General features: G+C 34.5%; 1 protein-coding gene across 13 annotated transcripts in view; it reads left to right on the top strand.

Moving 5' to 3' along the window:
* Window positions 1-14,171, top strand: part of LOC117167579 (protein kinase C, brain isozyme) — a 1,572,697-nt gene that overhangs the window by 1,148,180 nt on the left and 410,346 nt on the right. The window contains exon 13 of one of the 13 annotated variants that reach the window (XM_033352633.1): window positions 8,489-8,936. The exons of the other annotated variants lie outside the window; for them this stretch is intronic. Coding sequence (XP_033208524.1) covers window positions 8,489-8,542 — 54 coding nt within the window. The 3' untranslated portion in view covers window positions 8,543-8,936. Of the gene's footprint in view, window positions 1-8,488; window positions 8,937-14,171 lie in introns of those variants that run through there. 13 annotated transcript variants of the gene reach the window in all.

The following is a 14,171-nucleotide window of genomic DNA, read 5'->3' as shown; positions in this document are numbered from 1 at the left end:
TTTTAATTCTTCACTTGAGATAGCGTAAAGTTTTTTAACTGGAGCTCGACCTCATCCTTAGTGACAAGAGTTGAGATGGCAACCGTAGGTATCTGACTTCGATGTGCAATGCCTTGACTGCAATGTGTCGCTGGTGAGGTCGTTGGTTTTCATCCAGTGGCATTCCTCCCGTCTTTTTCAGAATCTTTCTGCACTGCTTAGCACGCTCTAGGATTTACCGTCTATTTGAGGAGCCCATTTTTTTGTGGAGTTTTCGGTAGTGGTAATCCTTTGTCAAATAGGAGTTATATTCAGATCACTAGCTTTGGATTACTTACTTACTGGCTCGAGTTTCAGCAAATCCGTAGTAACCAAACTTCAGGTTCTTTGTTTAAAGATAAAGCAAATTTGATCTAGTTGGAAACCGTAGTAGCCTCGTCGTTTTTCTTCCATACTGGCATGAATCGCCAATTTCTGAAGGGGAAATAAAAGAATAAATATACACTTGTGATTAAAACTTTTTTATTATAACTTTGGAAGTATGGCCGTGGAAGTGACTTTCCAATATAACAATTTAAACATTAATGTCCACTCAGGCATCGATTAGCCGATTCGAAGTGTCATTAACCACCAGGTAGGGGCTATGAGGTGCAAGCGATGCACATTTCACCTTCAGACTAATTTTGTGGTGTTTGCATAGTGACAGCCTTACCATAGTTTCCTCAGTGGATATTTTGTGTCTCGCATGCAAGACATGCTCCACTTCGCCATTAAAGTCTTTCGACTTACACTTTGTCCTTTGTTACAGTAATTTGAGACAAAGTAACTGAGGGCATTTAGCGTTTCTCTAAATCTTAAGGCAATTGGTGTTACAATTTCCTATTAAGCAATAAAGGCAACAAACTATTTGCGGTTCTGGCGTACAATAGTGCAAAAAATGTCTTAACTTCGCAAAGTTAATGCAGAACAGTTTGGATCGTTCAAAGGGTTGTCGTGTCCGCTATGATTCACTTTGATCGACATCTGGGGGCTTTAGGTCAATTTTATTTGTTGTTTTCGGCAGACTTCACCCCCCTTGGCACTTGTCCAATTTTTGAGAAATTCTTTAAAGCGTCATCGTTGTAAAATTTTAAAACTTAAGTCCTTTCTTTAGGATTCGCGATCTACTTTAAGTAAAAAGCATTGAAGTCTTCGAGCTCGTCCTGCACCAAACACTCGTCAAACTCTTCAGACGAGATAAACTTCTCTTAAGCATAATTTGAGTCCGTTCGACTAGATCTTGGACACACCGTTTGTGACTTATTTCACCTCTGCTAGAGATAGCTGTGTTAGTTAACACAATATAAAAGTATAGAATAGTAGGTATATATAGGTATATAAATAATATTTTATTTTAAAGAAAACCGCGGGATTTCGTCAGAAGCGTTGGCTAATCTAAAAAACTGCACCCGATCCCAGCGAAATCACGGTGAAATTGCAGCCATAGCTACGTCTCACGACTGTGAAATAGGTGGTTGATCTATTATAAAATCAATATCTCATTCAGGCAAAAGCCTTATGCACCCTGAGGACAAGGGGTGCCTCAAGAACGACCGCCTCTTGCATTTTCCCCAAAGTGTTTTATCATATTGTTGACAGACAATATGATATATGCGACACTTTTCATTCTCGGCAATTGACTCTATTTCCCTAGGCGCATTTAGCGGAGCGATGTTGGTAATAATTGACTTATCCTCCACATTTCTGTGGAAAATGCTTTGCATTCTTGTCTTAGTGTTTCCGCAGTCTATTCCGTTGCTTTGTACAGAAACGCTTGTTTTCCCACTTTTTCGTGCTTCCTGATCATTTTAAGAAGAAGGTATCTTTCATTTGCGACTGTACGTGCTGTACCCAGATTAATCTTGTTGTAACGACATTCAATATACAATATTCCGCGGCCACCTTGACAGCGTAAGTTGTAGAGTTTTGGAACAGAAGACTCGAAATGCATGCTTTTGTTCATGTTCATAAACTTTCTTGTCCCGATATCAAGGAGTCATAGATCGTTCTTTGATATGCATAGTAGATCATCAATAAAATTTGTGACGAATGCTCCTACTCCACTAAGGGCGAAGTCTAATCCCCTAACGAGAGTGGCGGTACTTGTTTCCAAACGGAATAGTGTTACGCACAGTTTGTAGCACCTTCCCTCAAAGAGAAGTATGGTATATTTGGAAAATTCTGGATAAAGTGGAATCTGCTAGAAACTCATGACTAAATCCAGTATTGACCTAATTGTTGTACCTATGCAACACTGGAAAATTTGATCCATTGATTATTACTAGCTTATTTGATTAAGTTTGCTTTTTTCTCGCCCAAACGTATTCGAAGGGCGGATCCAATATAGCGAAACAGAAATTTATATTTTAGCAACTTTCCAAATAAGTAATATTTACGTTTTTGAGGTCGCTGAATTCAAATCCTATATTAAAATTTCAAAATGGAAAATTCAAAATCATAGTTTATATTTAGTGAAACAAAAATTGAAAAATAAAATTTATTAGTTACATTATTTCGTGAAGTTTGTCGCCACGGATCATGTTCGCGGTAGCCTGATTATGTTTGAAACAAAAGAAAACCTTTTAAACCTTAACTACTATAATTTTATCACTTGAGGTGGTCGGAGATTATATTAATAATTAAACTGTTTAAATTAAAACATATTGTACATAAATTTACCCTTCAGAATCATTTAAGGTAAGTTCTGTTTAAGCTTTAATATGATTTTAACATGTTTTTTTTCATAATAATGCATAAGAATGTTAAAATGAAGAAACATTTTTATCACTAATTTTAATTTTTACTCTTTTTTTTGTTTCTTCCCCTTTTTGTTTGTAATTTTTTACGTTCTTGACGACAAATTATAATTTTTTTCACCATGAGTAACCGAAAAAGTGTTAAAAATATTGCAGTTGGTCGACCAAAAAAAATCACGATTGCGTCCGAACAGCGGGACAAAACGAATTGATATTAGCAAGGCCTCCTTCAGTTCACGATAAAAGCGAACGCTCGATCCACTAAAATTTGTGGAAAACAACTCTGAGCTTCTAAAATTGGAACTAAGCATATATGAAAGGAGAAAAGTTTGTGAAACAGAATTTTTAAGTGAAGAAGAAAATGAGGGTGAATGCAATGAAGTAAGACATTCCGGAGAAAGTGCCTTAACTTTCTACATAGAAAATAATTAAAATAAGAACTCATAGGAATCATTTGTGAAGGATTGTCTATTCAGAAAGTGCAAATTGTATCCATACTATGATAAACTTATCGAAGCTATGATAGAGTGTAAACTGGAAAAAAGGAATGAATTAAGCATTTGTGAAATTAAAATTGTAGTTCTCTTACAGAGAATCTTAAAACCGCTTAAAGATTATGTGATGCTGTTGCTGTGGAGTGAGAAAATTTGTGGAGATTGCAATTGCTCGTTACTTTGGGTTTTTATAGTTTCTCAGCACATCTTAGCCCTCAGTAGAAGTGTGTTGTTCCAAATTAGGAACGTTCTGACCCTCAAAACTCGCTTTTCGTCAGCAACTTTATTGTCATTCAATTAAAAAGCATTTTCTCTACCGATTCGTGGGTAAACCCTACCCCCCCCCCTAAGTGTTCGCTTTTGTCGACCGTTGCGCATTGAACGTTGCTACTATAGATTCTTTTTTGAAATTCGGATTGGGTCTCTTGCATTCTGAGATCAAATGTTTTAATCATCTCTTGCATATAGCGTACAGAAACACGGAAACGACAAGAAAAAAAATGCAAGAAAATGCTTTAAACAGCCTCAAAAATTTGCGGAAAGCTTAATACTCGATGTGCAAATTGTCCAAAGTGTTGCAACAATTTTATCTTTGTTTAAATTAAAAATATAATTCAATTTGAATTTATTAGAGAACTTTTGCAGGCAAACTAATCAAAAGCATTACGAGCTTTTTCCCTGGGCAGGAATGAATCCGTCTTTGCATAAAATATTGCAGCATGGCTGCCAAATAGCTCTACAATTTTCTTTACCAATGGCCTGTTATTTCGAAGATGCCATCGAGTCATGACACAATTTTTGTTGCAAAAATACTACGTTGCAGGCACGTCAAGTAAGCAGAGAAGCTCGTCTTCTGGATGTCTTTAATCGAGCAATACACATAAGCCACCCAAAAATATCTTTATGATTTATTGAAAAAATATTTTAAAGCGAACATAGGAAGAAGCAAATTACACCCGGCCTGATGAGATTTATTAAATACAAGTAAGTACAATGAAAAAAATGTTTAATTCGTTAATTACCTGTCACGGTGTACCTGAACATGAGTTTAATGGAAAAAAATTTCGCCACAGACATTCCAACGGGAATTGATTAGCACATTACAATGAAGCAACTATGCTGAATTTCCACCATTTTCGCTGGGCTGTTTCGAAAAAAAGTGCCTCTGAAATTTTCAAAAATAAAATTGTCAAATCTAAGTAATTTACTATAGAAAAATTATATTTATTGTATTCATTTAACTATATTATTACCTTTTCGTAATCATATAATATTAATATTATAATATTATTAATAATAATGTTAAAATGCACATAATGTTGAATTATTACTAATTTTTTAAAATAAATCTCTTAAAAAACTGAAGAATTATAAAATAATTACGAAATAATTTCATTATATGCACATTCATTTTCAACATAGCTTTTTTTAATTTAAATTTAACAGTTATAAGTATTTTACAGTGCTTATTATTATATATCTCTTGTACAAAATATATCCATTAATATAACATAATTATATTTAATTTGTTATAAAAATGTCTAGAATCAAGTAAAGTTCGTTTTTCTATATCATTTATATGCACCCCAAGTTGTTTTGAAATCGGCATGAATATATTCTATGCACTGCTCACTAAAAAATCCAAGGGCATATAGTGCCATAACCTCAAAAAATGACAAAAAATCATGCACTGAGGCAAATAAATTTCAAAATAATACCAGTGATGCAAATTTTCACTTCAAAAACATGTCGACAACTTTGAAGGATCAACCCTTGCCTGATATCAACTTATTTAACATAACTTTACTCAACAGAACATGACCTCACCTAACCTGAATTAACAGAAATTTATTCAACTACACGTAAAGCTCTGGAAGCATATTTTCCCAGTAGCAAATCTATGCTACATCGAATGGGTCACCTCGAGCCTAACCTAGAAATAAATCCAACCTAGCCTAACCTAACCTAACCTCACGAAACACAATTAAACTGATTGTGTTGTCCCGCTGTGTTTGCGGTGCCATTTGAATCAGCTTGGACTTAACCTTCAAAGAGGTCAAACCTATCCTAACCTAAAAAAACCTGACCTTAACTAACCTAACTTAACTTCACGTGACACAATTAAACTCATTGTGTTGTCCCGTTGTGTTTGCGGTACCGTTTCATTCAGCTTCGGCTCAACCTACATAGAGGTTTAACCTATCCTAACGTAACAAAACCTGACCTAACCTAACCTAGCCGAATGAACTTCAACCACACGTGTAGCTATGTAAGCTTACGGTTCTCAGTCTTAAATGTGTGCTATATTTAATAGTTTAACTCGATCTTAACCTACAAATGAATCTAACTTAACAGAACCTAACGAAATTTTGCTTAACGCAACACAACTTAACTGTTTCCGTTGTAACACAATAAAATTCATTTCATTGTACTACAGGTGGTTAAAAATTTATACTCACATTACTCATTTGAAGACCCTTAGAACTACAAGTAGAATTGACCCCATTTCAATTCTGAGAATTTCAAGACTGAGTACCGTACGCTTACATAGCTACACGTGTGGTTGAATTTTATTCGGCTAGGTTAGGTTAGGTCAGGTTTTGTTAGGTTAGGATAGGTTAAACCTCTATGTAGGTTAAGCCGAAGCTGAATGAAACGGTACCGCAAACACAACGGGACAACACAATAAGTTTAATTGTGTTACGTGAAGTTAAGTTAGGTTAGGTTTTTTTTTAGGTTAGGATAGGTTTGACCTCTTTGCAGGTTAAGCCCAAGCTGATTCAAACGGTACCGCTAACACAACGGGACAACACAATCAGTTTAATTGTGTTTCGTGAGATTAGGTTAGGTTAGGTTAGGCTAGGTTAGATTTATTTTTGGTTAGGCTCGAGGTGATCCATTCGATGTAGCACACATTTGCTACTGGGAAAATATGCTTCCAGAGCTTTACGTGTAGTTCAATAAATTTCTGTTGATTCAGGTTAGGTGAGGTCATGTTCTGTTGAGTAAAGTTATGTTAAATACGTTGATATCAGGCAAGGGTTGATCCTTCAAAGTTGTCGACATGTTTTTGAAGTGAAAATTTGCATCACTGGCATTATTTTGAAATTTATTTGCCTCAGTGCATGATTTTTTGTCATTTTTTGAGGTTACGACTCAACCATGACGTGATGGGTGATTTTTAATACTGAATTTGAATTCAGCGCCCCAAAATCCATAGGAATACGTGTGTCTTGTTCCCAGATCCGCACACTTTTTTTGTGTGCCTGTGTTATTTTTAAAGTTTGATTTTAAATCTTGAGGAAACAAAAATCTAAAACTGCTAGAAACACAGAAAACACTAAGAATAAAATTTTGCTGCAGGAAATGTTTCAGAGCGATAAAGTTTTGTTGAACCAACTTCGCATCTTTCAAAAAACATGTGTTTTTCATGGAAAAACAAAAGAAAATTTAACCGATGTTTGTGTAAAGTTTATCATGTGAAGATAATTTCTGTTACAGAGAATCTTTCGTCGGAAATCGTTGGTAAGTTTATCTTCTGTTTTTTCTGTGAAGTCTTGAAAACACTTTAAATATTAAAGGCATTTTATACCACAAAAACTACGCAAACGTCTATTTTATTCAACAGTATTCTATTTAACAGTCCTGCATTTTCCGGCAATTTTTGTAAAATACTGTTAAATAAAAAAGACATTTTACGTAGTTTTTTTGTATCAAATACCTTAAACATGTCAAGTGTTTTCAAGACATTCTAGCAGTTGTAGATTCTTGTTTTTCTCAAGATTGAAAAGGAAACTTTGAAAACAATATTTCTGCATTTCAAGAAAACTTTTGTAACTTGGAGATATCTATTACACAAAAAGTGCATGCAATGTTTTTTCACGTATTACATTTATGTTGCAGAACAGACAAAGCCCTGGGATTTTTTAGTCACGTTTGAAATTGAATAATAGACATAGAAAAATGAACTTTATTTGTTTCTATAAATTTTATAAACAATTATACCATATATAATTGTGTTATATTTTGTACAAGATATATATAATAACAATCACTGTAAAATACTTATAACTGTTGAATTTAATTTAAAAAAACTATTTTGAAAATTAATGCGCATATAATTAAATTATGTCGCAATTATTTTATAATTATTTAGTTTTTAAAGAGATTTATTTTTAAAAATTAGTAATAATTTAACATTATGTGCGCCTTAAAATAATCATATTATTACGAAACGATACTAATATAGTGAAATTTATACAATAAATGTAATTTTTGTAGTAAATTACTTAAATTTGACAATTTGATATTATTAAATTTCAAACGCACTTTTTTTCGAAACGGCTCCGCAAAAATGGTTGAAATTCGGCACAGATCCTTCATTTCAATGTACTAATCGATTCCCGTTGGAATATCTGTGGTGCAATTTTGTTCATTGAACCCATGCTCAGGCACACTGTGCTGTCTGTGGGTAAAAGAAATCATGTTAAAATAATTGAAAAAAACTATATGGACATTTCATGCACATACACTTTGTGATAATTCCTAAAAAATATGTTTTCAGTATAAATATAGAAGAAGAAAAAGAGGAAAGTAAAGCAAGTTCCCTGAGTAATGGAAATTTAAGAGATTATATAAATTTAAGTGATGAAGATTGATTATTGGAGAAAATAGATCATTGAGATTAGGACATATGTTGATTTAATGTATCGTGCCTGTAACTACAATTTTATACATGCAACAATTGTTAAAATATGATTTTATCAATGTTTATTTTGCCATATTGGATACGCCATTTTTAGTTTGTAAATTCTTATGCCAGTTTTGGATTCAGCGACCTCCAAAACGTAATTATAGACAATTTTGAAAAGTAACCTAAATTTGTCCAACTTTTGTTCCTCGATATTGGATCAGCCATTCTTTAGTTTGAAATTCTGACATCAGGTATGGACTTAGAAACCCGAAAAAGCTAAATATAATAAACTTTGTTAAATTACTATCATCTTTCCGACTTGTGTCTTTTCATATTTGATTTTTCATATTTAACCGCATTTTTCGCGAAAATGAAATACGCTACGTTATTTTTCCTGGCAGATTTAAATTCAGCATTAAAATATCTATAAAATATGATGTGTTGCACTCAACAAAACTTTTTTTGTAGTTCTAGTACAATTCTGTAGTTTTTGTCAAAAAATGACGGTATTTTTTCGCATTTTCCAGGTTGTAAAGTTCGGAAAAACTTTACTGTATAATTTTCCCTTATTGCGCATTTAATAAGCTTAAATCTTGTTCAAATAACATCCATTTTGGTCAATTCGTTCGAGAGGGATAAGCATAGAGGTGCTGTTGCATGAAATGAGGGAGCAAAAGGGCAGTATCATGGGTGAAGGGAATCTTGGGTAAGACGAAGTACAAGAGGAGGAAAGAGGAAGAGGAATGGAGAGGAAAAGATTGTAAATAGAAGAGGAAGTAGATGTAAGAAAACTGTAAATATTTTAAATAGTAGATAGGTATTAGGTATTAGCCGCGAAGGGAGAGACTAGCAATGTAAACTACAGCGAAAAAATAGAGATATGCGTGCGAAGCAAGGAAGGCTAGACTATAAAATTGGGCGTATTATATATAAGGTGTGGATGGATGTTAATTCTTAAGAGGTAGCTGTAAGAAAATTCTGTAATAAATGAAAGTGTAAGCAAGTCAATTTTTAAGGCCAGCAGGCTGAAAAATAAACGTTTATCTATCTATCTAATAACCATCCTAAACTCATAACTATCGATGGTCTTATGCGTGAATGTTAAAAAAATACAATTGTATATCTATTTTTCTAAATGTAGTCAACACTAGGTGGTATACCAGTTTTAGGTCTTTAATGTTGTTAACTTCACCCGAAAACATTGGTGAAATGATAAACAAATTAATGAAATTAAACGAGTGTTCTCTGAATATTTGGGCATGGAATATACCTTTAAAACCCCATGAAAAACACAAGATAAAAAAGAATCATTGTGCTTTAAGAAAACTGAAAGTATCAAAAGGTACTTGGAAAAATAAAAAACGCTTTATCATTCAGAAGGGTAAATTTTTACTGTTATTACGCTCACGAATATTCGGCAGTCTACTCTCAAATATTTTTAACTCATCTGGTTTAAGCGAGTGAGTATACCTTTTCCTATATGGTTCCTTTTCCTATATGGTTCTCTCTTTGTGCATGGTAAATCTGTAAAAAATGCTAATGACTCACTAACGAAAGAAAAAAAAAGCAGCATCAGTGGTAACTGACATTGAGGGTTTAGAAAAATAGAGGAAAAGAATTTCTCGTGCAGGTTTTCAAAATTGTTGCCAAAACGTTGGATAATATTTCTTGCCGTACATAATAATATTTTTAAGATTGCTGTAGTGGAAAGATTCAATTGAACAAGGAAAGAACGTATATAACGCTATTTCACTCACATTATAACTCATCGTTATATTGATGTTTTGCAACAAAATATACAGGACTATAATAATGTGCACCATTTCTGTATTATAATGATATTAGAGATAAGTAAACAACAGGTTTGTTTACTCGTAAATGGTAATGTCCTATTGTCTCCAAATTTCAAATTGGTGTGTAGCCACATGTAAATGATCCCGTCCGAGCGATAAGCAAGACTCCGATTATTCGATAGTGTGTAAGATTAATTCAAGAAAGACAAAAATAGTTACGTCAAAGTTTAAAAAATTGGTCTAGTCGATTGTAAGATTAAAGGTGATCATTTGCTTGTAATCAGTGAAAAAGTATCTCGTATACTTGAGTTTTCACCACAGATATTAATATCAGTTAATTTTCATTATGTAAATCACCCTCCAAGTTTGTCGTGTGGTGTACCTGACAAAATCTTTGTTTATTGCAATAATTGCGAACCTAACATTATGCTTCAAATTACATTTCTCTTCTTCACACAGAATTTCGCATGACATAAATAAATATGAGTGATCATATTGGATTTTCTGTGCCTTTTAAAATGGGCACTCTGACAGTGAAACTACTCTTTTCAAAAATTGATTAGACATTCTGGAGAAGAAGAAAAGAAACATTCAATTGCCCTTTCAAACCTACTTGGATTTATTATGATATCTTTATTTTTCACCAAAATATTGTAATTTGAAATTTTTTATTTTAGCGTTTTAACCCATTAACGCTGAGATATTCAAATTTATACAACGCATTCTCTATTGCTGACGGTACGATATTTTTCCTTCAAAATATTATCTCAGGGGTTTTCGAGGGTGCCCTTTCTATTGCCGGTGTCAGTCTTTTGTTATAACCCCTAGAAGATCCAATATGGCGGCCACAATTTAGGGCTTTGAAAAATAACAAAGGATCCCGCACAAAATACCAACAAAAAAGCGTGCAGTCGTTTGGAACCAAACTTCGCACATTGATAAAACAAAAGAACACGATCCCTAGCTGGCTCACTGAGCTGGCGCCGCTTTTATGACGTGTTATGCGTAGGTGATGAAATTCGTTTTTTGCTACAAATCTTTCCGTGTTAGAGATCACGCTTGAGTGGCGGGCTAACGGTTAGATGCGTGGGTAATAAAATTCTTTTTATATTTGAAATCTGTCTAGCGGTTACATTTCGTGTCGATCGTGATTTTTGTATATAGTGAGTTTTAGAATTTCCACGTTACTTCAACTGTTGTGGGACTTCAATGAAAAATTTGGATAAACCGTGGGTACCAACCTGGATTTGTCATACTTGCAGATTAAATTTGTCAAATTCGGAAGATGAAAGTACCAAGACGCAAACTGTTACTCAACCACCAATGGATACTGACGATCCTAATGCAACTGAAGATTCTTCCTGGGAAGAATCAGATGATGAAAGCCCTAAATTTTTTTACCAAGACGGATTAGACGATTTTATACGTTACCTTGATCTTCCAAAAGATAAATTTATATCAAATAAACTTATATACGCCAGAGGATTGGCGTCTTTTCACAGATTCGTCTGCAGAAAGTCTGAAAGTAGTACTATTACATAATGTAAATAAGTACGCTGCAATTCCAGTAGGTCACTCACCTACACTGCAAGAATCTTATGATACTTTCCAATTACTCCTGATAAAAATAAAATACAATGTCCATAATTGGCTTATTTGTGGTGACTTTGAAATGATAAATCTTATAATAGGTTTACAATCAGGAAACATTAAATACCCTTGTTTTCTTTGCCTTTGGGACAGTCGTGCAAGGGATGAACATTGGATAACGGAGAAATGGCCAGACAGATCAGAGTGGACAGTTGGTCAGTATAATGTTATTTATGAAAGTCTTGTTGACAGAAAGAAAGTATTATTGCCACCACCCCATATAAAACTAGGGTTAATAAGCAATTTGTGAAAGCCCTATACACCGAAGGAGAATATTTCAATTATATCCGTTCTACATTTCCGCATTTAAGTGATGCCAAAGTTAAGGAAGGTATTTTTGTTGGGCTGATATAAGAAAACTTATAAAATATGATGACTTTATCAAAACCAAGACATCTATTGAAAAGGATACATGGTTGAGTTTCAAAGATGTTGTTCAGACATCATAAGTCTTGCCGTAACTGGCTGGGAAATCGCAAGTCTTGCCTTGACTGACTGGGCGTTTCAAAGTCTTGCCTTGACTGGCTGGGCGATACAGAGTCTTGCCTTTATTGGCTGGGCAATTTAAAGTCTTTCCGTGATTGCCTGGGCAATCTAAAGTGTTGCCCTAATTGGCTGGAAAATATTAAGTACTTCCTTACGTAACTGGACAATCCCAAGTCTTGCATTAACTGAATGGGCAATCGTAAGTATTGCCTTGACAGGCTGGACGATTCATAGTCTTGCCTTAACTGAATGGGCAATCGTAAGTCTTTCCTTGATTGGCTGAGCAATCTAACGTCTTGCCTCAATTGACTGGAAAATATTAAGTACTTCTTTGCTTATCTGGACAATCCCAAGTCTTGCCTTAACTGGCTGGGCAATCGTAAGTCTTTCCTTGCCTGGCTGGACGATTCAAAGTTTTGTCTTGACTGGCTGGACGATAAAAAGTATTGCCTTTATTGGCTGGGAAATCCAAAGACTTGCTATAATTGGCTGGGCAATCTAAATTCTTGCCTTAATTGGATGGAAAATATTAAGTACTTTCTTGCTTAGCTGGACAATCCCAAATCCAGCCTTAAGTGGCTGGAAAATATTGAGTCTTGCCTTGGTAAGCTCGAAAATCCTAAGAAAATTCACAATATTAAATGAATGATAATAGTAAAGTTTTTTTTAAAGCCTTGTTTTCCATATTCACTCTTCTATGATTTATCACAAAAAACTGAGCCAATCGATAAGGAAGCCCCGGAAACCCCTCAGATAACATTTTTAAGGCACAATGGCATACCATCTCGGCGTTAATGGATAAATACGCTAAATTGCAAAATTTAATTTCAAGGTTAGCCCACTTGTAGTATGGAATTCAATTATTTCACGAAATGTAAACGACTAAATTCGCTGCTCCCAGGGTTAGGTGGTTAGCCTGCTTATAATTTGATAGGGATGATTTCTGGGTTTAGGTGGATTAGCAGATAGGTGGGTTAACCAACTTGTGGCATGAAACTGCAGGATCCTTCGTTCTTTTTTAAACCCCTAAATTGTGGTAGCCATATTGGATCTTCTAGGGGTTATTACAAAAAACCGACACCGGCAATAGAAAGCTCACCCTCGAAAACCCCTGAGATAATATTTTGAAGAAAAAATATCATACTATCAGCAATAGAGAATGCGTTGTATAAATCTGAACACCTCAGCGTTAATGGGTTAAAACGCTAAAATAAAAAATTTCAAATTGCAAAATTTTCGTGAAAAATAAAGAGATCCTAATAAATCCAAATAGGTTTGAAAGGGGAGGATTAGTACTTTCAAATTCCATATTAGCTTTTTGATAGAAATTTTTCTTGTACAGTTACATAAGCTCAAAAGCAGCTGAAAACCGTGTTTTTTGCACTTTTAGGTTAGGATATCTTGAAAACCTGACGCACAGGAGCAATTTTGAGTTCGAATTCGGATTCAGCGCATCAAAATCCTCCGAAAATATTTGGTCTGCTTTCTGGCTTTTTACTTTTGTCAAATTGTGTCGGCCTGTGTTTTCAAGCAATAATAAATCGGTAGAGTGGAAATATTAAAAGTTTATGTCAGGTTGGCCTATCAGTGTTCATGTGATCAGAAGTTTGCGAGGCGAACTCCGAACGAGTGTTAGCGTTTTGAATCAAGTTGATAAAAAAGTACCACTCAATCAGGCTTTCAATGCGCGTTATAGAATATGGTCAAAAATTGAGAAGGAAAGTTTTAGATAGAATTCATAATTTAAGGTAGTTGTCACGCGACAATAACATTAGAAGTTTACGTTCAGATAGACTCAAGAAATGACAAGTTCTCTCCTAACCATTGGTGAAAAATTTTCATTGAGTATGTACACTCACATAGAAGCGTCCTATATACGAATATACACATTCACAGTAACAGTTCGTAAGGAAACGATAGCGGCAACCTCACATTTTCAATCTCGGCAAAAATTGTGTTGATGACGTTGACAGTTATAGAGACTCATTCTCTATTGAGCTATGGTCTAACCACAGTTCCTAATGTATATATTCAGCTATGAAATACTGAGTGACAGTGTTGCCACATCGTCGCTGTCTCCCCTCACCATGTGCCACGTGAGAACAGAAACATTATTCTTTACTATCTCTCTCCAACTGCTTCACCCACTCTTCCCCTAATCCAACCTCTACTATAATGTTTACCAGGTGTATACATATGAAACCGGTATTTTTTCAAGAAAAAAACACATTTATTTCAAGAGAATGATAGCAAATATTTTATTCAAAGTATGCGCCCTCGC

The sequence above is a fragment of the Belonocnema kinseyi genome, chromosome 2 (genome assembly GCF_010883055.1).
Source record: "Belonocnema kinseyi isolate 2016_QV_RU_SX_M_011 chromosome 2, B_treatae_v1, whole genome shotgun sequence".
Lineage (NCBI taxonomy): Eukaryota > Metazoa > Arthropoda > Insecta > Hymenoptera > Cynipidae > Belonocnema > Belonocnema kinseyi.
The sequence above is the reverse complement of the archived record's forward strand: the minus strand, read 5'-3'. Positions and strand labels throughout refer to the sequence as shown.